Consider the following 25,468-nt stretch of genomic DNA (forward strand, 5'->3'; position numbering starts at 1 on the left):
GCGCGTGCACGAGGGGTCGAAGCGGAAATGGCGCCTCGGGGCCGCGGGGCCGCGCGTCCGGGCAGCGAGCGGAAGTGGGTGTGAGAGCGGAAGTGGCCGGCAGGAGCCGGGGGCTGGGCGGGGACCGGGCTTGTCGGTGAGACGGCAGCGGCGGCGGCGGCTCGGCAGGCGGGTTCAGGCTTCGGGGGCCAGGTCGGTCGGGTGGGTGGGTGTCTCCACAGTCAGTGCGTGCGAGGGCGAGCGCTCTCGTCTTCCCCTTCTCCGCACACCCCTGTCCCTCTCCCCTCTCCCCTGACCTCCTACCCCACCCAACCCCCCTCCTCAGGGGCAGCAGGGCCGCTCCCTCCGTCCTGTCCTCCCTTACTCACCCTCACCCTCCCTTGTTTCTCCTTCCCCTGCCCGGGGCAGCCGCCGCCATGATCCTGCTGGAGGTGAACAACCGCATCATCGAGGAGACGCTGGCGCTCAAGTTCGAGAACGCGGCCGCCGGGTGAGCGCGCGCCCGGGGCCGGTGGGTGGCGGGGGAGGCAGAGTTGACCCCCGCTAGTCCGCAGTGTCGTTCAGTCCTCCAGACCTGGAGGGACGAGGTGGGAGACCTGACCGGGTGTGGGGACGGCCCCCCGGCAGGGTAAACGTGGGAGGCGACTGGGCGCGGTGGGGTGAGGGGCAGAGATGCGTTGGGAGAGGCTCGGAGGAAGGATGCGGAAGCGGCGAGTGGACCAGAGCGCGCGTGCCAAAGGGCAGGAGACCTGTGGGACGTGAGGGCAGCTGGGGCCGGAACTGCGGCCGGAGGATCCCATTGCCTTCTGGAGCGTGCAGGGGACCCCTTCCCTGTGTAGTCCCCGTCATTGTTCTGAACCCCAGGAAAGCCCGTTTGAGATTGGGTTGGAAGGAGTTTCCAGGAATTCCCAGGACTGGAGGAGGGAAGAAGATGCAGGCCCAGATCCCCACCGGCCTTCTTGCTCCCCACCCCCACCCCCACATCTTCGTCTAAAGGAGCTGGAGGCAAGACTGAAAGCAGACCCAGTCTTGCAGCCGGAAAAACGGGACTTGTCTAGTTTCCCTTCCCCGGACCCTACTGTTAGGACACACTGGCCATTTTGTTACATATTTCTCAAGCAAAGCTGGTAGTCTCCCCATCAACACCCCTCCCATATCTCTCTTCTGAGGTTCTAATTTTCCTCTCCCCACCCATTTATCTTAAACTCTTATACAAGACCCCAGGTCTGTGATTTTTAATGTGGTAATCCTGGCCCAGGTACACACTTACAAGCATCCAAAGTCTATAAAGTTCTCAGATAACCTTTTTTTTTTTTCTTTTTTTAACCATTGGCCTTTTAAAAGGTAGGTTAGCACATATTTCCAAGGCAGGCTTCTCTGTGAAACACACGAATCAGTGGAAAACAACCTCCTCCCTCAAAGCTGCTTTGCTTTTCTAATATTTAAAACGTGAGCCAAAGATTTGGCTTTTAGCTTCTAATTTTTGGTGGCCTGTAGCCAGTCCCTTTGCCTCGTTTCCCCATTGTGAGGCTGGGGCTTCGCCTCTTGGTTGCACAGTTGAGGAAATAAGTACAAACTTTCTGGTGAACTGCGAACTAGTCAGAGAAAAGTAAGTGCTTGGAGATCTGCAGATGGGGAAGGATTGGTGCAGGGGAAATTCTAAGTGCTCATAATGAACTTGTGGCTTGGAGGCATTAAAAAAAATACTTCTAACCCACTGCTTAAATTGAACATATTGTGTCTCCTATCTGTTTTATAAGGTCACAGATTTTATCTGTGAAGTAAAGCACGGCTTTCGTTGAAGTAGGGCTTAGAGTAAGCAGTAGCTACTGTTTCCTGCCAGGGGCTGCAGTTGCTTATATTTTAAGCTAACTTGCTTCTTGTCTTCAGTCTCACCAGTTCCTTTGCATTTTAAATGTCTGAGTGAATCAGCTCAGAGTCTTATTTTGGGTGATTGCTGGGTACTTTTTTTGAGCAGTGTAGCACATAGGAGGAAGTTAAATTAACTTCTGCATTTTCACAGCTGAACCTGTTAAATGCATTCTCGAGTCCAGACTAGCAAAGAATGAGACCTGAGTGGTTATAAGCTGATCTACAAGATAAATGCCTGTTCATTTTCAAGTAGAGGCGTGCCTTGCAGTGTAGAAGTACATTCACATCTATTTGTGTATTTGTGATTCCAAAATGAAGCCCATTATCCAGAACGTCAGCTCTTTTCCTTTTAAAAAATTAACTCTTACAGGGGCGCCTGGGTGGCACAGCGGTTAAGCGTCTGCCTTCAGCTCAGGGCGTGATCCCGGCGTTATGGGATCGAGCCCCACATCAGGCTCTTCCGCTATGAGCCTGCTTCTTCCTCTCCCACTCCCCCTGCTTGTGTTCCCTCTCTCGCTGGCTGTCTCTATCTCTGTCAAATAAATAAATGAAATCTTTAAAAAAAAATTAACTCTTACAAAGTACCATTTCAGAGGAATTAAAATAGGCACTCAAGTCTGGAAGCATAAGTTAGACCTTCTAGGACATTTCTTAACAAAATAAATGTTATAGCAATGTTGGATATGGGGTAGGGCAGCAAGTTTTGGCTTTTACTATGGCCTGTCTTCCCTTTGAGATGTGACTTTAAGTAAGTGGGCTCAAAACGTATTCTGCTGAAAATCGCTCTGAAAATCTTTGAAGAGACTCTGATAGCAGGCCTAGGAGGTAGGAGGTAGGTGGGATTGCAGATGTAATAGCCACCAGAAAATGGCTTCTAAGCCAAGCCCGCTGTGAGTTTCCAGGCATACACCGTGAGGCAGCAGTGAAGTAGTTAACGCATTTATCAAGGTGCAGGCCTGCTACACCAGAACTTCCAGCAAAAAATGACTAGTGTGATCATCATAAACATTTATGGGATTCTATCAGTGTTCACCAATCAGGAACAGAGAAAGGAGGCCTTTCTGAGACAGCCTATTGGCAAAAGTTACAGAGGAGCTAAAGGGTGAGGTGTGTTAGGGTGGAGATGGGAGAGAAATGTTAATGAGGGGGAGTGGCTTGGAGGAGAAACCCTGGCAACTGGAAGGGCTTTGCCAGTGTGGGAACCTGCTGGGAGAGGGCAGTGCAATCGGGCTTTACGCTTCTCAGAACAAACCAGTTGGGGAAGGTATGGTTCTGAGCAGCCTTTTCCGGAGTGAATCTCAGAACTCTGTGGTGTCCAGTATGATAGCCAGTGACTACTTGTAGCAAGTTAAGTTTAAGAAAGCGAGATAAAACTAAAATTAAGTTCCTCACACCAGCCCCGGTTCTAGTGCTCAGTTGCCACATGTGGCTAGTAGCAGCCATATTTGGACAGCACACGTAGAACGTTTCCATTATTGCAGGAAGTTCTGTTGAACAGCACTAGCACTGTTGCAGCTACTGAAAATGCAAGCATGAGATAGTCTTAAAAATAGTTCTGTGGTATATGCTTCAGAATACAGTTGCAGTAATTTTCCTCCTGAGGTTGATTTTTTTTTTTTAACTGATGTCTCAGACCATCCTGCTGAATCTTCTTGCCTGTGACATCCTACTAAGAGTCTAAACTTCCTTTGGGTAAAACAGTTGTTATCTAAACTGTTGAACATTTAGGCATGATCACCTTTTAATTTGGAGGCAGTTCCGACAAACCCTAAGATTCATTCCCAACAAATTGCTTTTTATTTCTTTCCTACCACACTCCTGGGAAAATGACTTATTGGAATGGTTCCTATATCGTCACAAAATGGTAATTATTGGTAAATTGTCTCCTCAACAGCCTGCACACTTAGAGAATATGCTGATTAAGAAGCCATGCTCAGCACTGCAGATAAGCTCGTGCAGGTCTTGTCAACAGCATGGCCTTTTCATTTAGGAATTCTTACCCAGGTGCCCAATTAAAACAGAAGTAATCTGGCAGATTAATTTTTTTGATACTGTTTGCGCATCAAGAACAGTTTCAGCCTCGGAAGCTAGGCCTGTCAACTTAGTCTAGAGTCCAGAATTGAGGAAATGCTATCAGATGCAAATTGCTGTTGATCTTAAGTGCATGCTGGCTCCTTGCCACAGCTGTGCATATTGTGGGGCTCTGTGGTTGTGTGAGGGGGAGTGAAGCTCAGTAAGCAAGTGGTGCCAGTTGGGGTGGGCAAGGACTGTGGGAGGAGAAATTTGAGAAAGGAATAAATTAAATCTTGCTGATACCTTGTTCTCATTCCTAAATATGGTGCATGTGTCCTCAGAGAGACAGACTGGTTTGAAGTGATTTGGAATTGGGACATTTTTTAAGTATCTAGAAGAAATAGAATGGTCTGGTTGGTCTTTTTACAGGTCGTTATAGTTGCATACTGCTGCGTGGCTTCTGACCTCCTCGCCACCGCTGCGTGCATGAGGCCCCAGAGCTACACTCCACGAAACTGATGACTCCTTAAGGGCAGGGCCTACCACTTTGGTCATCTTTCTTTCCCAGCATTTTCACTATATATATAGTTAGCTCGGTAACTGTTCTCTTGAAAGAATGGATGAGGCCAGGTGGAATGGATCTTAATTCCTTTAGGTGCTTAATTTATCACTCTTGTGATACTGTGTGAATCAGCTTTTAGATCATCTTTGTTCTCCATGTTTTGGGATCTGGCTTAGCAGAGTAGGGACCACATTTTTTAGTCTTTGCTCAAATAGGTTGATGGGAGCCTTATAGGGGAATTAACTGGAGAGTGATCAAAAACTTTATGGTGAGATAGCAGAATTCAATAATTTCTCTCATTCAGCTCATAGAAGAGGTAAGCAGAAGAAGCACATAAATGCCCAGAACAGGGAATTGGATGCCTTCAGGAGTAAAATTCCAAAATCTTAATGAGAAAAGAGGATTGGAAAATGCAGTTGTCAGGAGTTCTTTATTGGTTGGTGACATTCTAGAAGCTTCCTTGGAAAAAGAATAGAAGAAAATTTTTCCTAAGGATTTTAAGAATAGCTTTTGAAACCCATCTGAATGAATTGAACATGTTTTAGTGTCTTGTGTTATCCAGTCAGTAACCCTGAGGACTCACCTAGCTGGTTTGTTCTAGGATTCCAGACATTACCACACTGATACTAATAGGGTTCTGTTTCTCCTTATAGTGCTGACCAATTCCTGATTCTGGGAGTTAGCACAATCCCACAACTTCTCCCAACCATGGCTTCAAAGTCTAGTCTTTTCTGACTCTACCTAGAAGAAAAACTAATTCATCGATCACTGTCTATGAATTAGACACTTTGCTATAAGCTTTGAAATCATAACTTCATTTGATTTTAGAATGTGCCTGTGTGACAGCAGTTCCCATTTACAGTTGAGAAAACTAGGGCTCTTGGGAGCTGTGGAGGGAGTAGACATCTGCATTAAGCACTGTGCAGATACCCTGCACTGGTGACTTCTAACCTTACTTATGATCTGTCACACAGAACATGGTATTTGTATGGCACACTTGAATAAATGGTCTAGCCTAGAGATCCTGCTGCTGGGTTGCCCTGAGGGCTGTGAGGATCATTATCTCAGCGTGTCTGTAACTTAGTCACAAGACATGGGTTGGGAAACTTTCCTGTACACATGTCATCTCAATTAGTCTTCACGGCAACCTTTTAATCTTCATTTTCTAGAAAAGGATCCTGAGGCTCAGCAACATCTGAGCAACATGAGTGTGGTTTATAGCCAGTAAGTGACAGGACTTGAGTTGACTAGTCAGCTCTGAAGGGCTTGGTTTTATTGTGATTAAACTCATTCCCAGCATCTGAAACTTTAGCAGATGGTAAAACAAAATAACTTAATCCATTTATCATTTGGGCCTCTTAAAGTGGTCCACTTTCCCCCAGACCAGTCTTATTCCCCTCTAGTTCCATGGTTTTAAACCACAAAAGTAAATAACAAACACCCTAGTCTTGGAATTGACACACTGTCCTGTTTGGTATATTTCACTCTTGCTGTGGTCTGCTTGTTGGGGCACAGAGTTGTAACTCCCACATGACCTCTCAGGAAGACTCCTTTGGCCAAATGCTCTCCTCTACAGCCCGTCTGCTCTGTAACCTATTGTGCAGCCATAAATAGTAAACTAAAATATTAATGGTGATGATCTGACAAATATTCCCAAGTCAGGCAGCAAACCCCTTAGTATAGCTCTTCCTAAGCAACTTCTCCCAGTGGGGATCTGTGCTTAGGGAACTTTACAGCCTAGAGAAGTTCAGAATTTCAGTTAAAATGTTTATAGCTTGGGGGGCAGGGCGCCTGGTGGCTCAGTTGGTTAAGCATCCAGCTCTTGATCTCGACTCAGATCATGATCTCACAGTCATGAGTTCAAGCCCTGCATTGGACTCCATGCTGGGCATGGAGCCTACTTTAAAAAAAAAAAACAACTTTATGTTTACAGCTTGGAACCCTAAGGTTTTTTATTTATACCTAATTTTTCTCCTGTTAATGAAGTAGGAGAATGAGGAACCCAGTCCTTTGTTGGGTGAGTTAAAGCCTAAGGATTTAAAAAAAAAAAAAAAAACCAGCCACCTACTAAGTGATGCAATATGGACTTCCACAACCCTCCACCCTGACTTTTTGGCAGAGCCACCCTTCCCCAGGAAGATATACTTTGGGGCTTCCTCCCATTGTGCAGCCTCTTCATAGTTCATTCAAGTGAGCCATGGATTAATGTTCGTGCTGCTTCTTCCTTTGCTCTTGCTTTTTAGAGGTGAGGAATGGTGGTTGGCCATTCATTGTCTTTGTCTCCTGGCTATAGTTTCAAATGAAAGATAAGAAGCGATTTAAGTTTTCCTCTTGCTCTTCGCATCATATTCTGAGCCCACTGCTTCTCTGTAAACCCACTCGGTGCTTCGATTCTTAGAGTCTCCCAGAGGGATTCTCCTATACCACACGTGGATGGCTGTGAAGGAGTAGAGTGGAACTCCGTATGTGACTTGTATCGGTTGATTTTTCAACAGGGCCACCGTATGCGTCACAGAAGCCAGTTTCCTGGAAGGGTATTGTGTAGCATCTGCAGCAGCTTTCAGCACTCATAAACCACCCTGTGTATTCCATCATTTCCCAGCAACCCTAGAGGGCAGTTCAGTTGTGGTTTCCTTTACAGGTGAGGGAGCGGAGGTAGTATAAAAAAGATGGACTTGATGGTGAGGTCTTGAGCAAATTAGGCAAGGATAAATGTGGAAATTGTGTGTCTTGTCTGCTGGTCCATAAAACAAAGTGGAATCATTGGAGTCCTAGGTAGTTAGAGATAAAACCGTGGAGTCTTTCTTTGTTTCCTACCATTGGGCTTTGAGGAGAAGTGGGGAAATCACGTAAGGTTGCTTTTCACAGGAGGTTAATTGACCATTATTGTTGATAGCTAGGATGTATGTTATGCCTCCGAGGTAATAACTCAGCAGCATTTATCGAGTAGAAGTTTCTGTACCAGGCTGAGCTGGGAGCTGTGCAGAAAGTATCAGGCTGTCCTCATTGCCTTCAGGATAAGTTGTTTTGTATCTGTTCTCTTGCTTTATCTTTAGCAGTTCTATGAGGTGGGTACAATCACTGGTAGTCTCCCATTTTATAGATGAGTAGGTGAGAAAACGAAAGGGTACAGGTGTTAATCTGTCTGAAAACATGGTCCTGATGAAAAGCTAAAGCTGGAAACTTGGTGTCTTGACTGTCCCAGTGATTCCCCAGTGTTATTTTGTGCTACGCTTTCTATGCAAGTGCAGCACAGGAATTTCAAAACAAAATTATGATAGAACCAGTCAAAGAGGGCTTCATGAAGGAGAGTGGTGAGTACTCTGTTGACATTAAGGGAGAGGGAAAGACGTGTAGGAAACTTACAGGCTGTCTTTGAAATGGTATAGAACTCCCTGTTTTGTTCATGGCCTGGAATTATCCTTTCATCTTTAGTAAATTGAAACCATTCTGCATTCTCTTTAGCAGCTTTCCTGCTGAATGTACTACCTCCACGTGCATCACTACTGTCCTGTGGGGGAGACGTTAATCAAAAGTAGCATTTCGTAGTTCTCGTACAGATGTGCATATTGTAGTCTTAAAGGAATTCTGAACTGAAGGTAAACGCCAGCCATGGCAGAGATTCGACAGCAGCTGGGAAACAAAAGCTGTATCTGTCCTGCTGCTTTTTTGTATCCTCCACCTTAAATGAGTCCAGATTCAGGTACATGAGAAAATGAGTTGTGGTCTCAGGTCAGCAGTAAGCTTAAGATTGGTCCAGAACGCCTCGATCTGAAGTAAAGCTCGGGAGTCTTAGCAAGTCTACTTGAAGGCAGACAGCGATACAACTGTCTTAACTAAGGGACTTTTCTTTTGTTTTGCAGTAACAAACCAGAAGCAGTAGAAGTAACATTTGCAGGTAAGTGTCCTTACTTCAGCCCTGTTAAGAGAAGGCATGATATAAAAATAAAAAACAAAATCAATCCTAAAATACGTTTTGAGATTTGGGGTACTAGCCCTTGATTGTCAGGTCTTTTCGAGGTCTTTGTTTTAGATGATTATTTCATGGATTTATTAAACTGTGTAAAGTTACCTGCTGATATCTTAAAAGTTTGGGCTTAATGTTGTGGTATAAACTAAAGTTTGTTTAATTTGGAAATATTAAATTACTGTCTCCAAGTAGCCTTCATCTCAGTTTGCCTAGCACTGGAGTAGCAGGGAAATGTGGAAAATACTAGAGACCTGTTCAACAAGTCAGAGAGAGGTTATTGCTTTCTATTCCCTATAAAGAATTAGATACCGATACTACTCACTTGCTGTGTGGACTTCAAGGAGTTAAACAATCACCCTGTGTAAAGTGAGGGTACTAGACTAGATCTCAGAAGACTTTTTGTAGCTCTGAAGTGCTGTGACTGGAGGCCAGGCCCCATCCCTGTCCCCTCCCACTGGAAACACCCAATCTCCCTAAAGTGATGGCACTCAGCACCTGGCTTCAGGAACTACACAGGGTTAAGTCCTCTCTGTACTGCAGGAAGATAGAAGCCAAAGAGAGGGGAGGCCTTTATATAGATTAGAAGAAACTTGAGAAGTAGCCAAATGCAGTTTGGGGGCCTTGTTTGGATCTTCAAATAAGACAATAGTATTTTAAAACCTTTTTTTTTTTTAACACTTGACTGGGTATTTGATATTAAGAAGTTGTTTTTAAAAATTTAGGCCTGGCAATGGTATTGTAGCTGTGGGGGTTTTTTGTTTGTTGTTGTTGTTGTTGTTTTATTCTTTGGGGCGCCTGGGTGGCTCAGTCAATTGAGCGTCTGCATTCTGCTCAGGTCATGATCTCAGGGTTCTGGGATCAAGCCCCAGGTCGGGCTCTCTGCTCGGTGGGAGCCCGCTTCTCCCTCTCCCTGCTGCTCCCCCTGCTTGTATTCCCTCTCTTTCTCTTTCTCTCTCTCTTTCTCTGTCAAATAAATAAATAAAATCTTAAAAAAAAAAAAAAAAAGACACTTGGTGTCCAAAATCATTTGGAGATACATTCTGAAATACTTATGGATGAAGTGATGTGATGTCTCAGATTTGCTTCAGAATAAATCATTGGGAGGGGACATCTAAGTGAAAGAAGATTGGCCGGCCGTGTGTTGAAATTGTTGAAGTCACATGGGGGAAATTAGGAGTCCGTTATATGTTATATTGTGGGCTTGTTTAAAATACATCACAACAAAAGCTTTTTTAAAAAAAATACATTCAGCACCAAGCTGTAATGAAGTTAGAAGAGCTAAGTACTTGATAGTTCTACCCCAGTGTTTTTGCTGACTTTCTGCATGATTTTAAAATAAATACCATTTTACTTAAATGCCTACTTCCAAGGGGGACCTCCTTGTGGCCTGTAACAAAGTAGGCAAGTGCTTTGAGATCTTATTTCCCATTCCCAAGTTAAGCAGTTTTATTTACTTTCCTCACAGATTTCGATGGAGTCCTCTATCATATTTCAAATCCTAATGGAGACAAAACAAAAGTGATGGTCAGTATTTCTTTGAAATTCTACAAGGAACTTCAGGCACATGGTGCTGATGAGGTATGTTCCACATCATTTTCCTTGGGACTCTTGTTTCCTCTTCACCCTTTATCAGCAGCTTGCCGCTTCTAGAAGGTCTATGGCACTGACCACTCCTGCCGGCACTGGCCACTTGGGCAGCTTGCTCAGCTAACCAGGGGCTCTTGATTCCATTTTCCATAATGATAAAAAGCAGCGTGTTTTTCAGAAAAAGCTTTGGCTCTTTGCTTGTTCTTTATTACCGAAAAATAAAGATGTTCCCTAAACAATGAAAACAAAAACAGCTCTAGTTCCCCAAAAATGCACCAAAGAATACATTCTTTGGCCAGTATAAAAGTAGCTATCACAGGGTGCCTGAGTGGCTCAGTCAGTTAAGCATCTGACTCTTGATCTCAGCTCAGGTCTTAATCTCAGGGTATGAGTTCAAGCCCCGAGTTGGGCTCGATGTTGTGGAGCCTACTTAAAAAGTAGCTATCTCAAGACTGAGGTGGGTTCCATTCTATTTCTGTAATACTGTGAAGCAGGCATGTAGCTCTGGCCTTTAAAGTTTATGGTCTTAATTTCTCATTCTGGGAATTTAGGCACAAATCCACCCTTTAAATTTTTTGATTTAAACTTCTTTAGAGCTGGCCACTTTAAGTTTCCCTTCTTCCTTATGACTACCATAAGGGAAATAAGAAAGGTTGTCCATGCATTTTGAAATTCTTGATGGCCATGCCTTATTCACTGGCTTCTTTATATAGCTAAAGTGGCAGGTTTGGTTCCTGTTGAAGTGTATTTGCTCTGGGGAGAGCCATTTATGGAAGAAAGAAAATGCTATTACACCAGTGTGCACACGTTGTGGTTGGGTCTCAGAGCAGGAAGTATGACTCAGTTCCTGAATCAGTTTTCAGATATCTTTTAGTTTTAACAAGCTAGGTTCTCCTTAATCTGGTAAATGAAGATATGGCCATTTCTATTTTCTTTCTGATTAAGAGAAGCACTTTTGAAATATTTAAAATTTATTCAATGAAAAGGCTATTTGCAAAAAAAAAAAAAAGATCAGGATCTTTCTCAATATTTTGGTATAAAACTAAAATTGATATTAAACAAATATGTCCCAAGAGCCATAGGCAGTCGTTTCTCTTAGTTATTCATTTGCAGTTATCTGTCCCAGCAATTCAAGGGAAGAGCCAAAACCTTTTCTGATTTGCCTCATAAGTTCAAGGGAAGAAGAAATATGTAGAGAATTTATATTCAGGATGATTTTACCTGAAAAAAAAGCTTCAGGAGGAAGACCAAGTCTCATAAAACATAAGAAGGCTGATTCTATAAAAATTAGTGGCCAGGTCTTCTCTTGACCAGATTAAGAACAAAAGGGAACAAGCGACTATTTTATGGCCCCACTTTTGTTTAGCCATAAAATGACTACCTGAAAAGAATTATTAAAGCTTTGAACAGACAACTCAAAATTGTGTAATCGTTCTCCCCAGACAGTCCTCTCTCTTTAAGATGCAGGCACAATGATAATACTCTTCCCAGTTTGGAAAGAAAGCATTAAAGCTGGATTTCTGAGATCTCCTTTCCAGTCTGTGTCTTCTGCACACTGGAGCTCCACGACACAGTGCTATTCTTATAGATCCCGCAGGGTCTGAGAACCAACCCCATCCACCCAAGTGGGCGGGGCAAGTAACACGCACAGTTTTGGAGCAGAGTGCACAGTAAATGACTCTCTCCGTTGGTTAAACAGTGACCAGCCTGTCATAACCAGAGGAAGCTTGCTACTTTGCCCAAGACCCTTTTCAAGGCAGAAAGTTCTCTGCTGCTAGGGCGGGAAAGTCTGATGGTGAGGACGGATGGGTTGACACCCATCTCCTGGTGTCAGGTTGGAAGAGGGAGCACTCAGTGGAAAAGTGAATCATGGTTAACAGTGCAAGTGAAATTAACAGGGAAGTGTTGGCTGGTTTTGCCAAGTGGAAGGAGCAGAGGAGTTAAACAGGGTATAAGTTTGGCTCTAAGGCCCTTTTAGATCTCAGAATATTAAGCTTGGAATTAAACTAAATCTTAGGAGCTAAGTTTTTTTCTTCCACATTTAATTTCCCCTTCCTCCAAGTACCCATAGTGCACATGGTACAATATTGTAGCTCAGAGACAGCATGCTAGTTCAAATTCTTATGGGATGTGCCCGTTATCCCCCGCCCAAGACTATTTAGGAGAACTGGTATATAAGACCCCAAAGGTGAGACCGAAGGTCTCTCTGCCTCCAACAAACTCTGTGACCTTTAACCTCTCCCTTCACTTCCTCTTCTGTAAAAGAGACAACCTTACGGTGACGCTGTGGTCACCAGATCGGAACTGCACATGGCATTACTTGTCGTTTGCCTGTATACAAACCAGTGTGCTTACACAGTCAGGTGTTGAGGTCTGTTCTGTTCCCATAGTTTGCAGATAGAGACTTTTCTTCCAGCTATAGGAAAGTGGTGAAATAAATATGTGGAATATTAAAAGAGTATTTAAGAACAGAAAGGAAAGAACCTCACCATGTAATAATTTTTTCAAATAGGACTTAAAATACATGGTTTGCTGCTGTGCTTTTGTTGTTGTTGTTGTTGTTGTTTTTTTTTAATATCTAGAGGGTGCGTTGAAAGGAAGATTAGAAGAAAACCTCAGTATTGACTCAGCTCTATTTATTGCCAGTCCCCATGTGCAGGCATGAGTGGGTGCAGACCAGAGCCTGCCCCCATGGAGCTCCCCTCTGGTACCGCCTGCGTTTGCACTGCCTTTCTCGGGCTGATGGAATCCTGTAAAACCTGCATGAGTAACTCTTACGATTAAAACAGAAGTTAATGCTTTTGTTCACTTTTGATTTGGTAACTTGTCATAAATTAAGTATTCTTTTTTTTTTTTTAATATCCTAGAAAATTCCAGAGGATCGTTAGTGTATTTGTGGTGAGATAGTGTTGAGAAACTAAAAGTATAGAGACAAAACCCTGCAGCCTGTTGTTACATACACTTACATACACTGTTACGTATATTGGCCTCCGTTTTCCCATCTTGTGGAATAGTAACAACACCTTCCCTTCCTAAGCATGTTTTTAATGAGGGTTAAGCCATGTCTGGCCTCTTAAACATATAAAGACTACTAAATATCAAAAAGGTTATTAAGTTCTGATGGCTCTAATGTTTACTTTTTTCTATCATCAGATAGCTGCTTTTCTGCTTAATGTAGCCTATATAACATTGAAGTCGGAACTAGTCTTTCCAGAAGGTTTCTTAAACTGTCAGCCTAGGAGCAGTTTCCACCAGGTGAAGCAGTCACACTGACAGAGAAATAGGAAGGTATAAAAGGGTTCCTGTTTTATCATTTACTCCCCTAAGCTGGAGAGTAGCCAGCAGTAGTAAGTATTGGTTTGGGGGGGGGCGGGGTTTGGGGGGGAATAACATTTAGAGAGTACAACCTTCTGTGACCCACCAATATAAATAAATGGCTGTGGTTCAGTGATCTATTGTCTTTTGTCGTAAAACTGATGATGAGCTAAATAATTTTAAGGCTTCCAAGATAAGCAAGCTAACTGGAATCTGTTCCCACAGTTCTGGCTTTATGTCCTCAACCACCTTGGTTACTGGTTCGGCCTGTACTTAGTTGATAACGAACATAATCTGCTCTCACTTGGGTTTGGCAACCTTTTGCATCTTGAAAACAAAAGTGGTTGTGTGTGATATATGGTCGGGAGGAGAACAGAGAACATACAAGGGTGTGACCAAGTCCTAAAAGAGTAAAAGATGAGCCTTGATTGAAAAACAGATCCTAGATTAACCTTGGATTTTTTTTTAAACAGGGTTTTGGTTTTTTTAAGATTTTATTTATTTATTTGAAAGCGAGAAAGAGAGAGAGAGAACACTAGTAGGAGGCGAGAGGGAGAAACAGACCCCCTGCTGAACAGTGAACCTGATGCGGGGCTCCATCCTAGGACCCTGAGATCATGACCTGAGCCGAAGGCAGATGCTTAACGGACTCAGCCACACAGATGCCCCTAACCTTTTGGATTTAATCTCAGTTCCGTGAGTGACTTGCTTGGTAACTCAGATATATCTGCTTCCCCTTATGTCCGGTGTCCCATCCACCGAATGAAGAATTCTGGCTTAGAAGAAGCTTGGCAAATACAGTGCTTTAAAAATAATGGCATTATCATGACCTTTGGATTAACATTTGTTTTTGTATTTTCTAGCTATTAAAGAGGGTGTACGGGAGTTTCTTGGTAAATCCCGAATCAGGTATGTAGTAGTGTGAGCAACTGTGGAGGGACAGGGAAAAAGACCTGTCCTGTTTGTACTCTGCTTTTTTTTTTAACCAAAGCATTTCATTTAAATATTGTTCATTTTACAAATATTTCTGCCTGAACCCAGTTTGCACTTCAACCCTCTCCATAAAAATAGCTTTAAAGGGGCTTTACTTTGTCCAATAATGGTACACAGTGTGGTTTGCAGAACTGATGTGTGTCATTTTTAACATTTATGTGGGGGAGCCAAGTAACTGGCAACCAGTGGGCCACTTTTGTTTGCTCATGGTGATTAAAATGCCTTTTGAGACTGAGCAAACATTGGTTTTCACCCCAGCCCCTAGTAACCCCATTTTCTGTACTCTGCGCATTTGGAGGAGGAAACATGACTATTCTCACGTATTCAAGGAACAAAAATTACAGCCTCTCCTTTTAATCCATTCTTCTGATAAAGAATAAATAGCCTCTTTGCCGACAGAGGAATTCAAAAGCAGCATGGCCTTCCTTGATTACAACAGCTATGTTCCTACTGCTTTACAGGAAATTTAAAGCAGAAAAACTGAACAGTATTTTCTTCCTTGTGAATAAGTGGGAGTCTCAATTCTGAGGCGTTTAGCTGGGCCCCCTGATGAGGACCAAGTAGTTAAGTTCTTTTGAACATTATATTACTCGCATTTTGTTCCTGTGGTACCTCGATTAGCAAATTGTTCTAAGAAGGAACGTGCATCTGTCTTTTCACAGCTGTTCCTTTTGCTAGCATATTTCCTCCCCCAACCTTTGTGTGGTTTTTGTTTGCTTATTTGTTTTCATTTTTACAATGTGATATGCCTCACCACTCTCAGTAGAAGACCTTCCCCTTTTCTCTATGCTCTGGAAACAAAATATCAAATGTCTTGGGGATGTAACCTGTTACTAGGAATACTGTGGGTGGGAGCATTGACTGCAGTCCATAAAGAACACTGGAATGTGTTCATCCCCAAATTGATGGTAAAAGTATATCGAGAAATAAAAACCAAAAATTAAGTAACACTGTAGGCCTTAAGAGGAATCAAGGAATTTCAGAGAAGAAGGAAGAAAGAAACAGAACTAGAACAGAAAAAATCGTGTTGGAACTCTCAGGCATGCTTGACACAGCTCAGATCCTACAATCTATGAGAACCACTGGAGTGTAATACAGAGGGCTCATGTTTCTGTCCCTGGGCCTTTTCTTCTGGTTCCTGCTAAAAGCACAGGCGTTGCCATATTGCACACTTTGTGTTCATACAAGTGCAGAGTATAAAAACGTGTGAAAGTAGTGTGTCTCCTCCTGTTTTTCTGTGGGTTTATCTGGGCAGGTTTGGGAGTCTCACCAGGCCATACTAGATTTTTACTTTTAATCTGTCCTCAGTATGTTTCTCTTCATCCTATCAAAGCCTTATTTAGAGTCTGACTTTAGCTGTAGTTTCACTTAGTTTATTTGGCTTCTTAAAACTAACAAACCTCAACTTTAAATATTTTCATTTTCTATCTAATCTTATAATCCTGTAGTCTGTTTGCTTATCTGGTTTTCAGGTACCCAAAATGGAATGATGATTGATATTATTTAATATTGGAGTGCCAAATATGCTAAGCACAATCTAGAGCAGAGATTGAGATAGCCCATGTTCTCAGTGATGATCAATCCAAAAAAGACCTCAGGGATGCTCTTAGGAAAAAATTCAATAGTGCAAAGTATAAATGCTTAAGATATTCAGTACAATTCTGGTAAAATTATTCCCAGCACTTACCTAGAATATGAAGTGATCCTCAGTGATGCACAGATACACTGCAAAGCCACCCATGGGCTTTTTGGCATGTGTTAATTGTTTGATTAGCTAATCTGTTGTCCCAACCTTGTTTGCTGGGACTCGAACTCAGCATGCTGTAAAGAGGGAGAATAGCGTGTAGTGGTCAGCAGACTTGGCTTCGGGTCCCATTTACTGAAGACCTGTGTTCCGGGCACTTTAGAATACTGTATGCTCTCTAAATTTTCGCAAGAGCCTCCCCCATCTCACCACCCTTTTTAAATAGATGCAGGAATTATAGAGGTTGGGTAGTTTGTCCAGGGTTGCACAGTAGCAGGGCCAGGATTTGGACCCAGTTCTGTTCAACTCAAAATAGAGTTGCCTACACCTGTATATCATGCTGCTTTAGCATGGCATTCTGCTCCTTTGAACTTGTTTTCCCTCTAAAATGAGAATAACCGTATCCGGCCTTCTTACTTCAAAGAATTCTTAGAGAGCAAATGAAGTAAAATATTTTAAAACACTGTGAGATTTTTATAGCGTATACAAGTAAAAGCTATGGGGGAGGTACACACACACTTTTTAGATTTTTCTATACCTTGCCTCCTTCGACAAAGGGTTTGTGATGGTATGTAAGGGTTTTTTTGTTTTTGGGGTTTTTTTTTAATCAAAAAGCTATCCAGCTGCTGACTTGTGTTAGCACTTGGCAGTTAAGCCATCAGAGAAAAATATGTAACTCATATTATTACATCTTGATAGCATACACAAGTGCCCCCTTCACTACGTGTCTGAAACACTAAACTTCTACTCAAAGTTCCTGGATTATGGCTTCTTCCTATTCCTTATTTGTAATCAGTCATCTTTGATACTGATTCAAATTTTTGCATAGCATTTGTTAATTAGCTGTGTGTATTTACAGTAGTTTTGCAAGAATTAAAGTTTTATCTTCCCTCATTTGCCATTTGAGGCAGATGAGAATGGACAGCAATCTACCTGGGTTAAAAGTATGGACAGTGAAACAATAAAATATCACTGAAACCTGCAGTTTTTTGGTTTTAACATAACCACTGTTTTTCCCCCCTCCAGGATACAATGTTTCTTTGCTATATGACCTTGAAAATCTGCCGGCATCCAAGGATTCCATTGTGCATCAGGCTGGCATGTTGAAACGAAATTGTTTTGCCTCCGTCTTTGAGAAATATTTCCAATTCCAAGAAGAGGGCAAGGAAGGAGAGAACAGGGCAGTTATCCATTACAGGGATGATGAGACCATGTGAGTATAGAACTTGGTCCTAAAGCCTGGGTGTGGCTGTTACGTGCCCTTACTGAAAGATACACAGTTAGGTCAGACCTTAAGCTCTATTGTGTGAATCCCCCTAACATGTCTTTCTCATAAAATTCTTTAAGCCAGGATGTAGATGACAGGGGAGAAAAGGGGGCCACTTCTGCTGGTCTCCAGATACCAGAAGTTGGCAAAAGATGAAAGGCAAATCCAGTGCTTTCCTTTAAGACACCACTATTGAAGGTGCCCTTCAGTCATACAGCCTGGGTAACGAGGAGGGAGAGGGGGCCGTATGTTCTGTGTGTGTGCAACTCTTCGATCATCTCCATAGTAGGACTCTCCTAGTATATAAAGAAATTTTTTAAAGTGAAGTTTTGAGAGTCACTAACCCTAGATTCCATGTCCCACCACACAGACAAGTCAGTACCAGCTAACTCGGTGATTTTCCTCTCCTGCCTCTCTCGGGGCCGTGCATGTGTTATACTGACTTTGTTGGCCACACATACTGAGTCTCCCTTAGCATGCCTTGTTTTGTGAACGAAGAGATTTAGGACTTTACCCACCTTCTTCACTTGGAGATCAAGGTCTTGACAAAACCTCATGCTGATTCTGTACTTCTTACCTCATGGGTTTTGTTCCCCTCAGGTATGTTGAATCTAAAAAGGACAGAGTCACAGTAGTCTTCAGCACAGTGTTTAAGGATGATGACGATGTGGTCATTGGAAAAGTGTTCATGCAGGTATGGAGCGGACGTCTTGCGAGCGGGAGGGTGGGGGGGTCGGGTCACCGTGGTGTCGTGGTTTATACCTCGGCACTGAAGCACACCATGAGCATAGAAAAAAGAACCGGCCGCTCTGGGGGTGCTGGCACCTCCCACCAAATTCACTGCACGTAGTTTTTCCTTAGTGCCTTTAGCCTTTTGCAGGACTGGACTGGAGAGTGAATTGAGGATTAAACATACTCATGGTATGACTGAGTTCTAAGCGCCCTTGCTGCCATAGGGTCTTCGATTGAAAGCTTAGTCACGTTTCCTACCCTCTTGTGTTTCCTGCAGTTTCTGACAAGGTCCGTTCTTGGCTTGGTTTAGTCCTAAAGTCTTCTCAGAACCGAATCTCTAGAAAATTCCTAAGTAGTAGATAGTACATCCATAGGGTAGAGTCGTTGAGCAGACAGCAAGGCAGATTGGCCGGAGTTTGCCTGAGGTCACCACCTCAGAAGCAGCTCACCTACCAAGAAGAGGAGTGGGGCTTAGTGGGACACTTTGTAATTGGATTTCCAGTACAGTTGGACTCCAGTCTGAAACAGTACCCCACTGTGGCTTTGTCATGCTGTCTGCTAACCAGTTGCTGGCTCTAAGATAGGAGAGCTCGTCGTTGAAGTGATACCCAGGCTGATTTTTCAGTATCTAGTACAGTGGTTCGATTTTCAGACACCTTTTGTATGTGTATCCTGTTTCTTGGCAGGGTGAAGAGATCTAAGAATTCTGGGACAGAATCTTGTTTGCTACATAGAGTCGAAAGATGGTTGTGCTTAACGTAGTGAGGCTATTTTATGGGTATTCTCTCTGAGCGGCTAGGAAATACTCGAAAGTGAGAGCCTCAATTTCATCCATCTCTAGTGGCTTTTTGTGTTTAGTCTGATTAATCAGAAACTCTGATTTTGGAGCCACTATGCAGAAAAATTGGAATATTGACATTTTCAGCATTTGAGAGTACTAAACTTTGAGTGTGTGTGTGTGTGTGTGTGTGTACACAGATATATAGACCTATATCTTGGGTCCCAAATGTAAGCTCCCAGACAGACATTTTATCTGTTTTTAGGCAGAATTGACAGGGGAATTAAATGCAGTAGCTTAGAAATTGGGCTGAATCCAGACTGACAAACTAATTTTAAAAGCTATGAAGTATATATTTAGATTTGGCTGGTTTTTTACCAGTCTTGTTCCATTTTATTCCAGGCGACATCTTAACTTATTTTTATGCTTTAAACAGACCTTATCTTGGAGAGCTTACAGGAGATTTGTTCCTTAGGAGATTTTTGTGTATTTTTTTGCATATGAATTTAAACTCCTCCCTCCAAGTACATGCGGTAGGGCACTGGTCTAAAAGGGAAAAGAAAGTCTCTGCATCTTTGCACTGACAGCATCTCTAGTTAGTGACTAGACTGGCACCATGCGGCCCCATCTGGTGTCCAGGAACGTGGAAAGGTTGTGCTCGGGAAGCTGTCTGCTTTGCCTCCTTCCCAGAGTTGAAGGCTGGGGCCATTTATTTGAAATGACCTTAGAAACCTGGGCTTATTTTGCTGGATTTTACCCCAAAATAAACCATCTGAGAATTTTCCTGGGCTTTGTTATTTTAAATTCCTAGAACAGCAGATGCCTAGCACAGAATGCTGTGACCCAGGGACACTGTTTGAAGTTCCTCCTGGTCACTGACCTGCTTGCTGTGGGCCTTTGTGGGTTTCCCCCTGCCGGCGTGGACTTCCAACCTGGTCAGAACACGATTCCTGCTTTTGTCAGTCGGCAGACCAACTCTGAGGGATGCTTCCTGCCTTTAGGAAGAAGATGGAGTTTCCATTCCCCACGCACATGGGTATTCTAGTGTTTGCCTTTGGTGCATGATGTCGGCATGCAAGCTGAGCACTAGAGAAAGTCTGGTAGATATCACGTCACTGCTCGTTCTGCGAAAAGCATTAGGAACAATACAGTTTTGGAGATTAGAGTATGGTGAATTAGAATATTTTTCATATTCTTAGGTCTTAGCATCAGCCCCGTAACCAAGAAAAGTTAAACAGAGACCGCTGGTTTCTGTATGTTCGGGGACAAGACACAAGCAATGTGCCTCTTAGGCAGTCGTGAAGATAGGATGTTGAGGACCCTGTCTACCGGATATAGCTGTAGGATGTTTTCCTGAAGTGGGAGCACTGAGTCAAAGTCAGGAACGTCCTCCTCCACGGAGGTTGTACCCTTTTGCCTCCCACCTAAAAAGCATGAGAGAGCCTGATTTCCCAGAGTATGTCGTCAGACCTTCAGATTTCTGCCAATCTGATAGATTAAAAATGGTGTCTACATCCTCTTGGGAACGAGGTCCAAAATCTTTTATGTTGAAGGCTATTTCTTTTTCTTTCCTGTGAGATGTTTCTGTTCTTACCCATTTTTTTATTGGGTTACTGATCTTTGCTATTTCTTTATATAATTGAGAGATTAGCCTTTTATCTATGGTAGGAGTTGCAATTATTTTTTCCAGTTTGTCATTAGAGTTTGTGGGGGGGTTTTCCCCTCAACGCGTAAGTTTATTTTCACATAGTTAAGTCGGTCAGTCTCTTCTACGTCTCCTAGATTTTGAGTCATAGTTAGAAACTCCTTCCCTACTCCAAGATTGTAAAGAGATGTACCTGTATTATTTCTTAGTATTTTTATGGTTTCATGTTTTACACATAATCTTTTGATTACCTATTTGGAGTTTTCTCCTGGTATATGGTGTGAAAGATGGATCCATCGTTTTTTCTAAATGGCTACCCACTGGTCTCAATTGTCATTGTTTCAAGGCCCATGTATATACTACCAATTTAAGATGCTGCCTTTATCATATACTTAGTTTCTATGTATATATTTGGATTTATTCTGAACTTGCAATCATAGATTGTGCTTTGATGGGAGAGAGAAATAGTATTGTGATACTCAAAAGACATCCTAGTTGGAGGAAGAAAAAAGAGGCATCATTGCGGACACGTACAGGACAAAGACCCTAATGAAAAAGGAGAACTGTTTGGGTGGGTTGGTTGATTGTTTTTTAAGTATTATTCTAGAGCGCGCACCAAGAAGAAACCAAAGATGTGACAGTGCCTAAAGGATAGACCCAAATCAGAAGTGAATTGTTAACCAGATCTTATATGTGTGGTTTTCCTTACAGAGAACTGCTGGAATCCACGCTAATATGTCACCACGGGTTTAGATACACCCCATCTGGGCGTGAATGCCAACAAGTACCAGTGATTTGGAACCTTCGAGAAACTTACTAAACATGAGAAAATGCTGGCAGTTATTATCTGTTCTATTTTCTCCCCCCCCCCCCGGGGTTGGGGGAGGGGTAGCTAAAGAGTAAAAATAAAAGAAGTGAGAAAACCTCCCAACCCCTCTGCAGAATGAAAAGTAGTGTTTTCTAGAGAAGGGTAATCTCAGAAGCTTTGCTTTAGGAATTTCCATTCTGAATGATCTTGACTCCTTCCGTGCCTCTCCAAATATGTTTCATTTGAGGAACAAAATATAAGAGGGAGCTAACCCAACCTGGCTCTGTTAGTTTATCTTCCACCAAGCTTTAGAAGCCAGGCAGTGCCAGCTCAGGAGGCAGGGTGATGGAACAGGCGAGGTCCCCGACTGGGCGTTGGAATTCCTCAGATGTTATCCTTCTTTTGCCACTAATTTGCCGAGGGTTTGCCACCCAGTGCGCAGTGTCCCTACCTACTAATGGAAGCGTAGTCCCTGTCCCTTCCTTTACAGTACAACAGCACTAAGTCAGCTATGATAGAAAGTGCTTGCTTCCATTCAGCAAGCCATGTGCTAGCCAGCCTCTTTGAAGGAAGAGAAATGGATACAGAGTAATAAAGGAGGATCCTTGGCTTACAGAGCTTACAGCCTGGTAGGGAAGCCAGGCTCATTAGTGAATAGTAAAGTGCCATGGTAGAGACTTAGAAGACATGGGAACTCCCCGTGAGATAGAGGCCAGCTCCCCGAGTCTATTGGAGGTCATATCTAGCAGCAGAAGAGCGTTGCAGACTAAACAGCCCTATAAGCATGCTTTCGGTACTCCTAAAACTCTGAGGCTTTACCTAGCCCTTGCTTCCATCCTTCTGCTATCACTCAAGTGAATTTGGATCATCCTTTTTTACTGGCGTTGCAGGAAAATTAGTTCTGTTCTTGGAGACCTGGGTTGAGACAGGGATGCCTTGTATCGCTTTGGTATGTACATAGGAATGTGTGCACTAGAAAAGCTTGAGGTTTGAAGATTAAAATATAGGAATGGCCTGGTTTTTACATCCTCATTTTCCTGGCCTTTGATGAGGGTGGGGACGTTTTGTTAGTGAGCTCTTTTTGTTAGTGGTGAGCTCTTAGGCAGAGTGGTGGTGATTGAGTCCGTAGCCATTCAAGACCAGAATTAACAATCGGGCTTTCATTTCTCAAGTCACGCAGCCTTCTCCCCTCCGCCAGCCCTAAAACAACTTAGCTTCTTTAACTCCGTTGTCTTCTGCCCCCAAGAAGGGCTTACATTTAGTCTAAAATTCAGATTGGTGGATTCTAAACAGTAACGGTCTGAGATACCTCCGTGAAACAGGACTTGTGCAAAGGTCCAGAGCCCTGAGAAGGCCTAGTTTTCAAAAAGGGGAAGAAGCAGATATGGGGGTGGGAGGGGTGAGAAATGGACCAGCTCATAAGAGGCTTTCAGGCAAAGATGAAAGGGGTTAAGATTTTATCTTGAGTCTTAAGCAAGCTAGAGCCTGGGTTCCATGCACCCTGAGATATTCAAGATTTCCTGATAAACACAGCCTCTTCACATGGAATCAAAAGAAACAAATCAGCAGTAGTCCTTAATCCTAAATGTAACCTGGTTCTCACATGCTTTGCAGTGGTTGTCTGTTTAGTCTCCAACGAACTTTAATTGCCTCTCTTGTTCCAAAACAAGAGAAGGGGAACTGGATTAAGAATGCTCTCATAAGGGGCACCCGGGGCGGGGTGGGGGCGGCTCAGTGGGTTAAGCGTCTGCCTTTGGCTCAGGTCATGATCCCGGGGTCTGGGATAGAGTCCCGCCTTGGTCTCCCTCCTCAGAGGGGAACATGCTTCTCCCCTTTTCCTCTGCTGTTCCCCCCTCTGCTCGCTGGCTGGCTTTCTCTTTCTCTCCCTCCCCCTCCCCCTCTCTCTCATGCATGCTCTCTCTCTCTCAAGTAAATAAATACAATCTTTAAAAAAAAAAAAAAAAGATCTCACCACATTTTGAAGATCAGCCTTGTTAAGTACTCTGTGGTCTCTGCTTTTTGAGGCCGGATCGCATCGGTAGCAGCCGGAACTGTCATACTTCACGGCAGGTGTTTCTTAGACATCTGCCGGTCTGGAGTGCTGCAGAGGTCGCACCCATAGGGCCAGCCTTGTAGTGGAAGTTGCCATTCATCTGACGTCAGACTCTCTTCTGGTTGCTTTGTGCAGGAGTTCAAAGAAGGCCGCCGAGCCAGCCACACAGCCCCACAGGTCCTCTTCAGCCACAGGGAACCTCCTCTGGAGCTGAAAGACACCGATGCTGCCGTGGGCGACAACATTGGCTACATTACCTTCGGTGAGCGGGGCGGGGTAGCCGAGTCGGGGCGCCTCTGATGCCTCCCGCCGCGGGATGCCTAAACCGGGACACACCTTTGTTAAAATGTGAAGGCGGCACAAGCGGGCGTACCAGATCGTTCTCCTGTGCCAGTGCTGTGACTATAGGAGGGTGTGCCATAATCATTTTCTATTTTCCCTGTGTTTCTTAAATTCTGGGGGGAAAAAAATATAGCCCCGATGTCAAGTGTTAAGAGTTGGGACCACATAAGCATTGCTAAGCAGCTGGGTGGGAGGGAGTTCTCTGGCATTTGGCATTTCTTGGGTTTTTGCTTACTAAGCCAGAGGTCTAGCCATGATTCACTTATTCCACTGAAGAAATTCAAGTCTTCCCTTCTTAGGATTGCTCCAGACCAGTGAGCTGGCTCATGATTGTACCTCACAGTTTGGAATAACAGCTCATTCACACACTGCACCTGAAGCCACTAAAATGTTGCCTTTTGTGAAATTTAAGTCACCTCAGTACTGAAGGTGTACCTGTTTATTGGCGACAAGCCCACCGATTTACCGTATTTCATGAAATTGAAGCTACACATTTTCTTTCGTGTGACTGTCTTTGGGGTGGGGTGCCGCTTACAGTGAGGCATGCCGCATGGTGTAATTGGCAGCCTTTCTCTTCACGGCACACGGACTGTCCAGTCGTTGGCGTCTTAGATCCTGTGCCATGTCGTTAGCTCTTGTTCTGCTGTCCGTTTCTTCTCGGGGCAAATTGACACAGAGCTCCCACCCTCTCTTTTGCGGTATTCCTTTTCATGTTAGCAAATCCTCCTACTTGGAGGATTTTACTGCTGCCAAGACCCCTGAATAGAGGAGGTGCAGGAGATGGAGAGGATTCCAGAAAGCCGAAGGGAGGGGTGAGGAGGGCTTCAGTGCATGGAGTCCTGGGAGGGGCTTTTCTCATCCCCCAGCCAAAGTGGCTCCTGCTGCCTGTCCTCATCAGGAGAGTTGAGGTCCTTGGAGCTTATAGTGTTTAGTTTTTACCACAAAATCACAGACTCTTCTGGAACCAAGTGCCTCTGAAGGCTGAAGCACCACGGACGGAAGATAGGCAGGCTTCGTTTCCTCATGCTCATGTCTAAGATGAGGTGTTTTCTCCAGAGTTACCCTCCACCCCCTCCATTACCAGTGGTATCACCTTGTCAAGAGACTGCGTGCTACGGAAGCAGAGGCTAGTGGGCATGTGGCAGTCGGGGCATAGATCTGAGTGCACAGCCACAGGCTAGACCCCAGACCTACAGTGATCCCAGCACTAAGCCCTTCCGGGGGAGCCCTGGTCTTCCACCGTGATCTCCTCCATTTTCCTTGACATATCCTCCATTTGCACTCACTGGTACGGGCCCTGGTTGTAGTATTTATCCCTTCCTCGTCTGAAGGAGAACACCTTGACAGAGCCTGGGCATAGTGGAACGAGCGCACTGTCCTCAGGCGGGGAGAGGTCAGAGCCGATCGTAGGCTCTGATCTTCCCGCCCTTCGGCCTTGATGTCAGCCTGACGTCTTGTCTGTGCCCCTGCCTGCAGTGCTGTTCCCTCGCCACACCAATGCCAGTGCTCGGGACAACACCATCAACCTGATCCACACGTTCCGGGACTATCTGCACTACCACATCAAGTGCTCGAAGGTGAGAGGGGGCCACGGCGCCTTGGCTCCTGCGCTCCGGGTCCTTTTTTCCACCAGAGTTAATAACATAAAAAGTTGTTTCTGCGTGGGCCGCACCTGCTGGCTCAGTCGGTGGAGCCTGCGGTCTTGATCCTGAGGTGGTGAGTTCAAGCACCACACTAGGGGTAGTTTACTTGGAAAAAAAAGTCATTCCTATAGTCCAGGTTGTTAC

At 44.0% G+C, this 25,468-nt stretch overlaps 1 protein-coding gene across 1 annotated transcript in view; it reads left to right on the forward strand.

The window, feature by feature from the left end:
- Positions 1-36: 36 nt before the first annotated feature.
- Positions 37-25,468, forward strand: part of ARPC2 (actin related protein 2/3 complex subunit 2) — a 27,980-nt gene continuing 2,548 nt past the window's right edge. The window contains exons 1-9 of the mRNA XM_045777508.2: positions 37-192; positions 409-490; positions 8,311-8,345; positions 9,883-9,995; positions 14,183-14,228; positions 17,083-17,269; positions 17,924-18,017; positions 23,475-23,601; positions 25,158-25,258. Of these exons, the coding sequence (XP_045633464.1) occupies positions 417-490; positions 8,311-8,345; positions 9,883-9,995; positions 14,183-14,228; positions 17,083-17,269; positions 17,924-18,017; positions 23,475-23,601; positions 25,158-25,258 (777 nt within the window). The 5' untranslated portion in view covers positions 37-192; positions 409-416. The remainder of the gene's footprint in view (positions 193-408; positions 491-8,310; positions 8,346-9,882; positions 9,996-14,182; positions 14,229-17,082; positions 17,270-17,923; positions 18,018-23,474; positions 23,602-25,157; positions 25,259-25,468) is intronic.

This window comes from Ursus americanus, chromosome 1, assembly GCF_024610735.1.
Source record: "Ursus americanus isolate L20-20 chromosome 1, mUrsAme1.1.p, whole genome shotgun sequence".
Classification (NCBI taxonomy): domain Eukaryota; kingdom Metazoa; phylum Chordata; class Mammalia; order Carnivora; family Ursidae; genus Ursus; species Ursus americanus.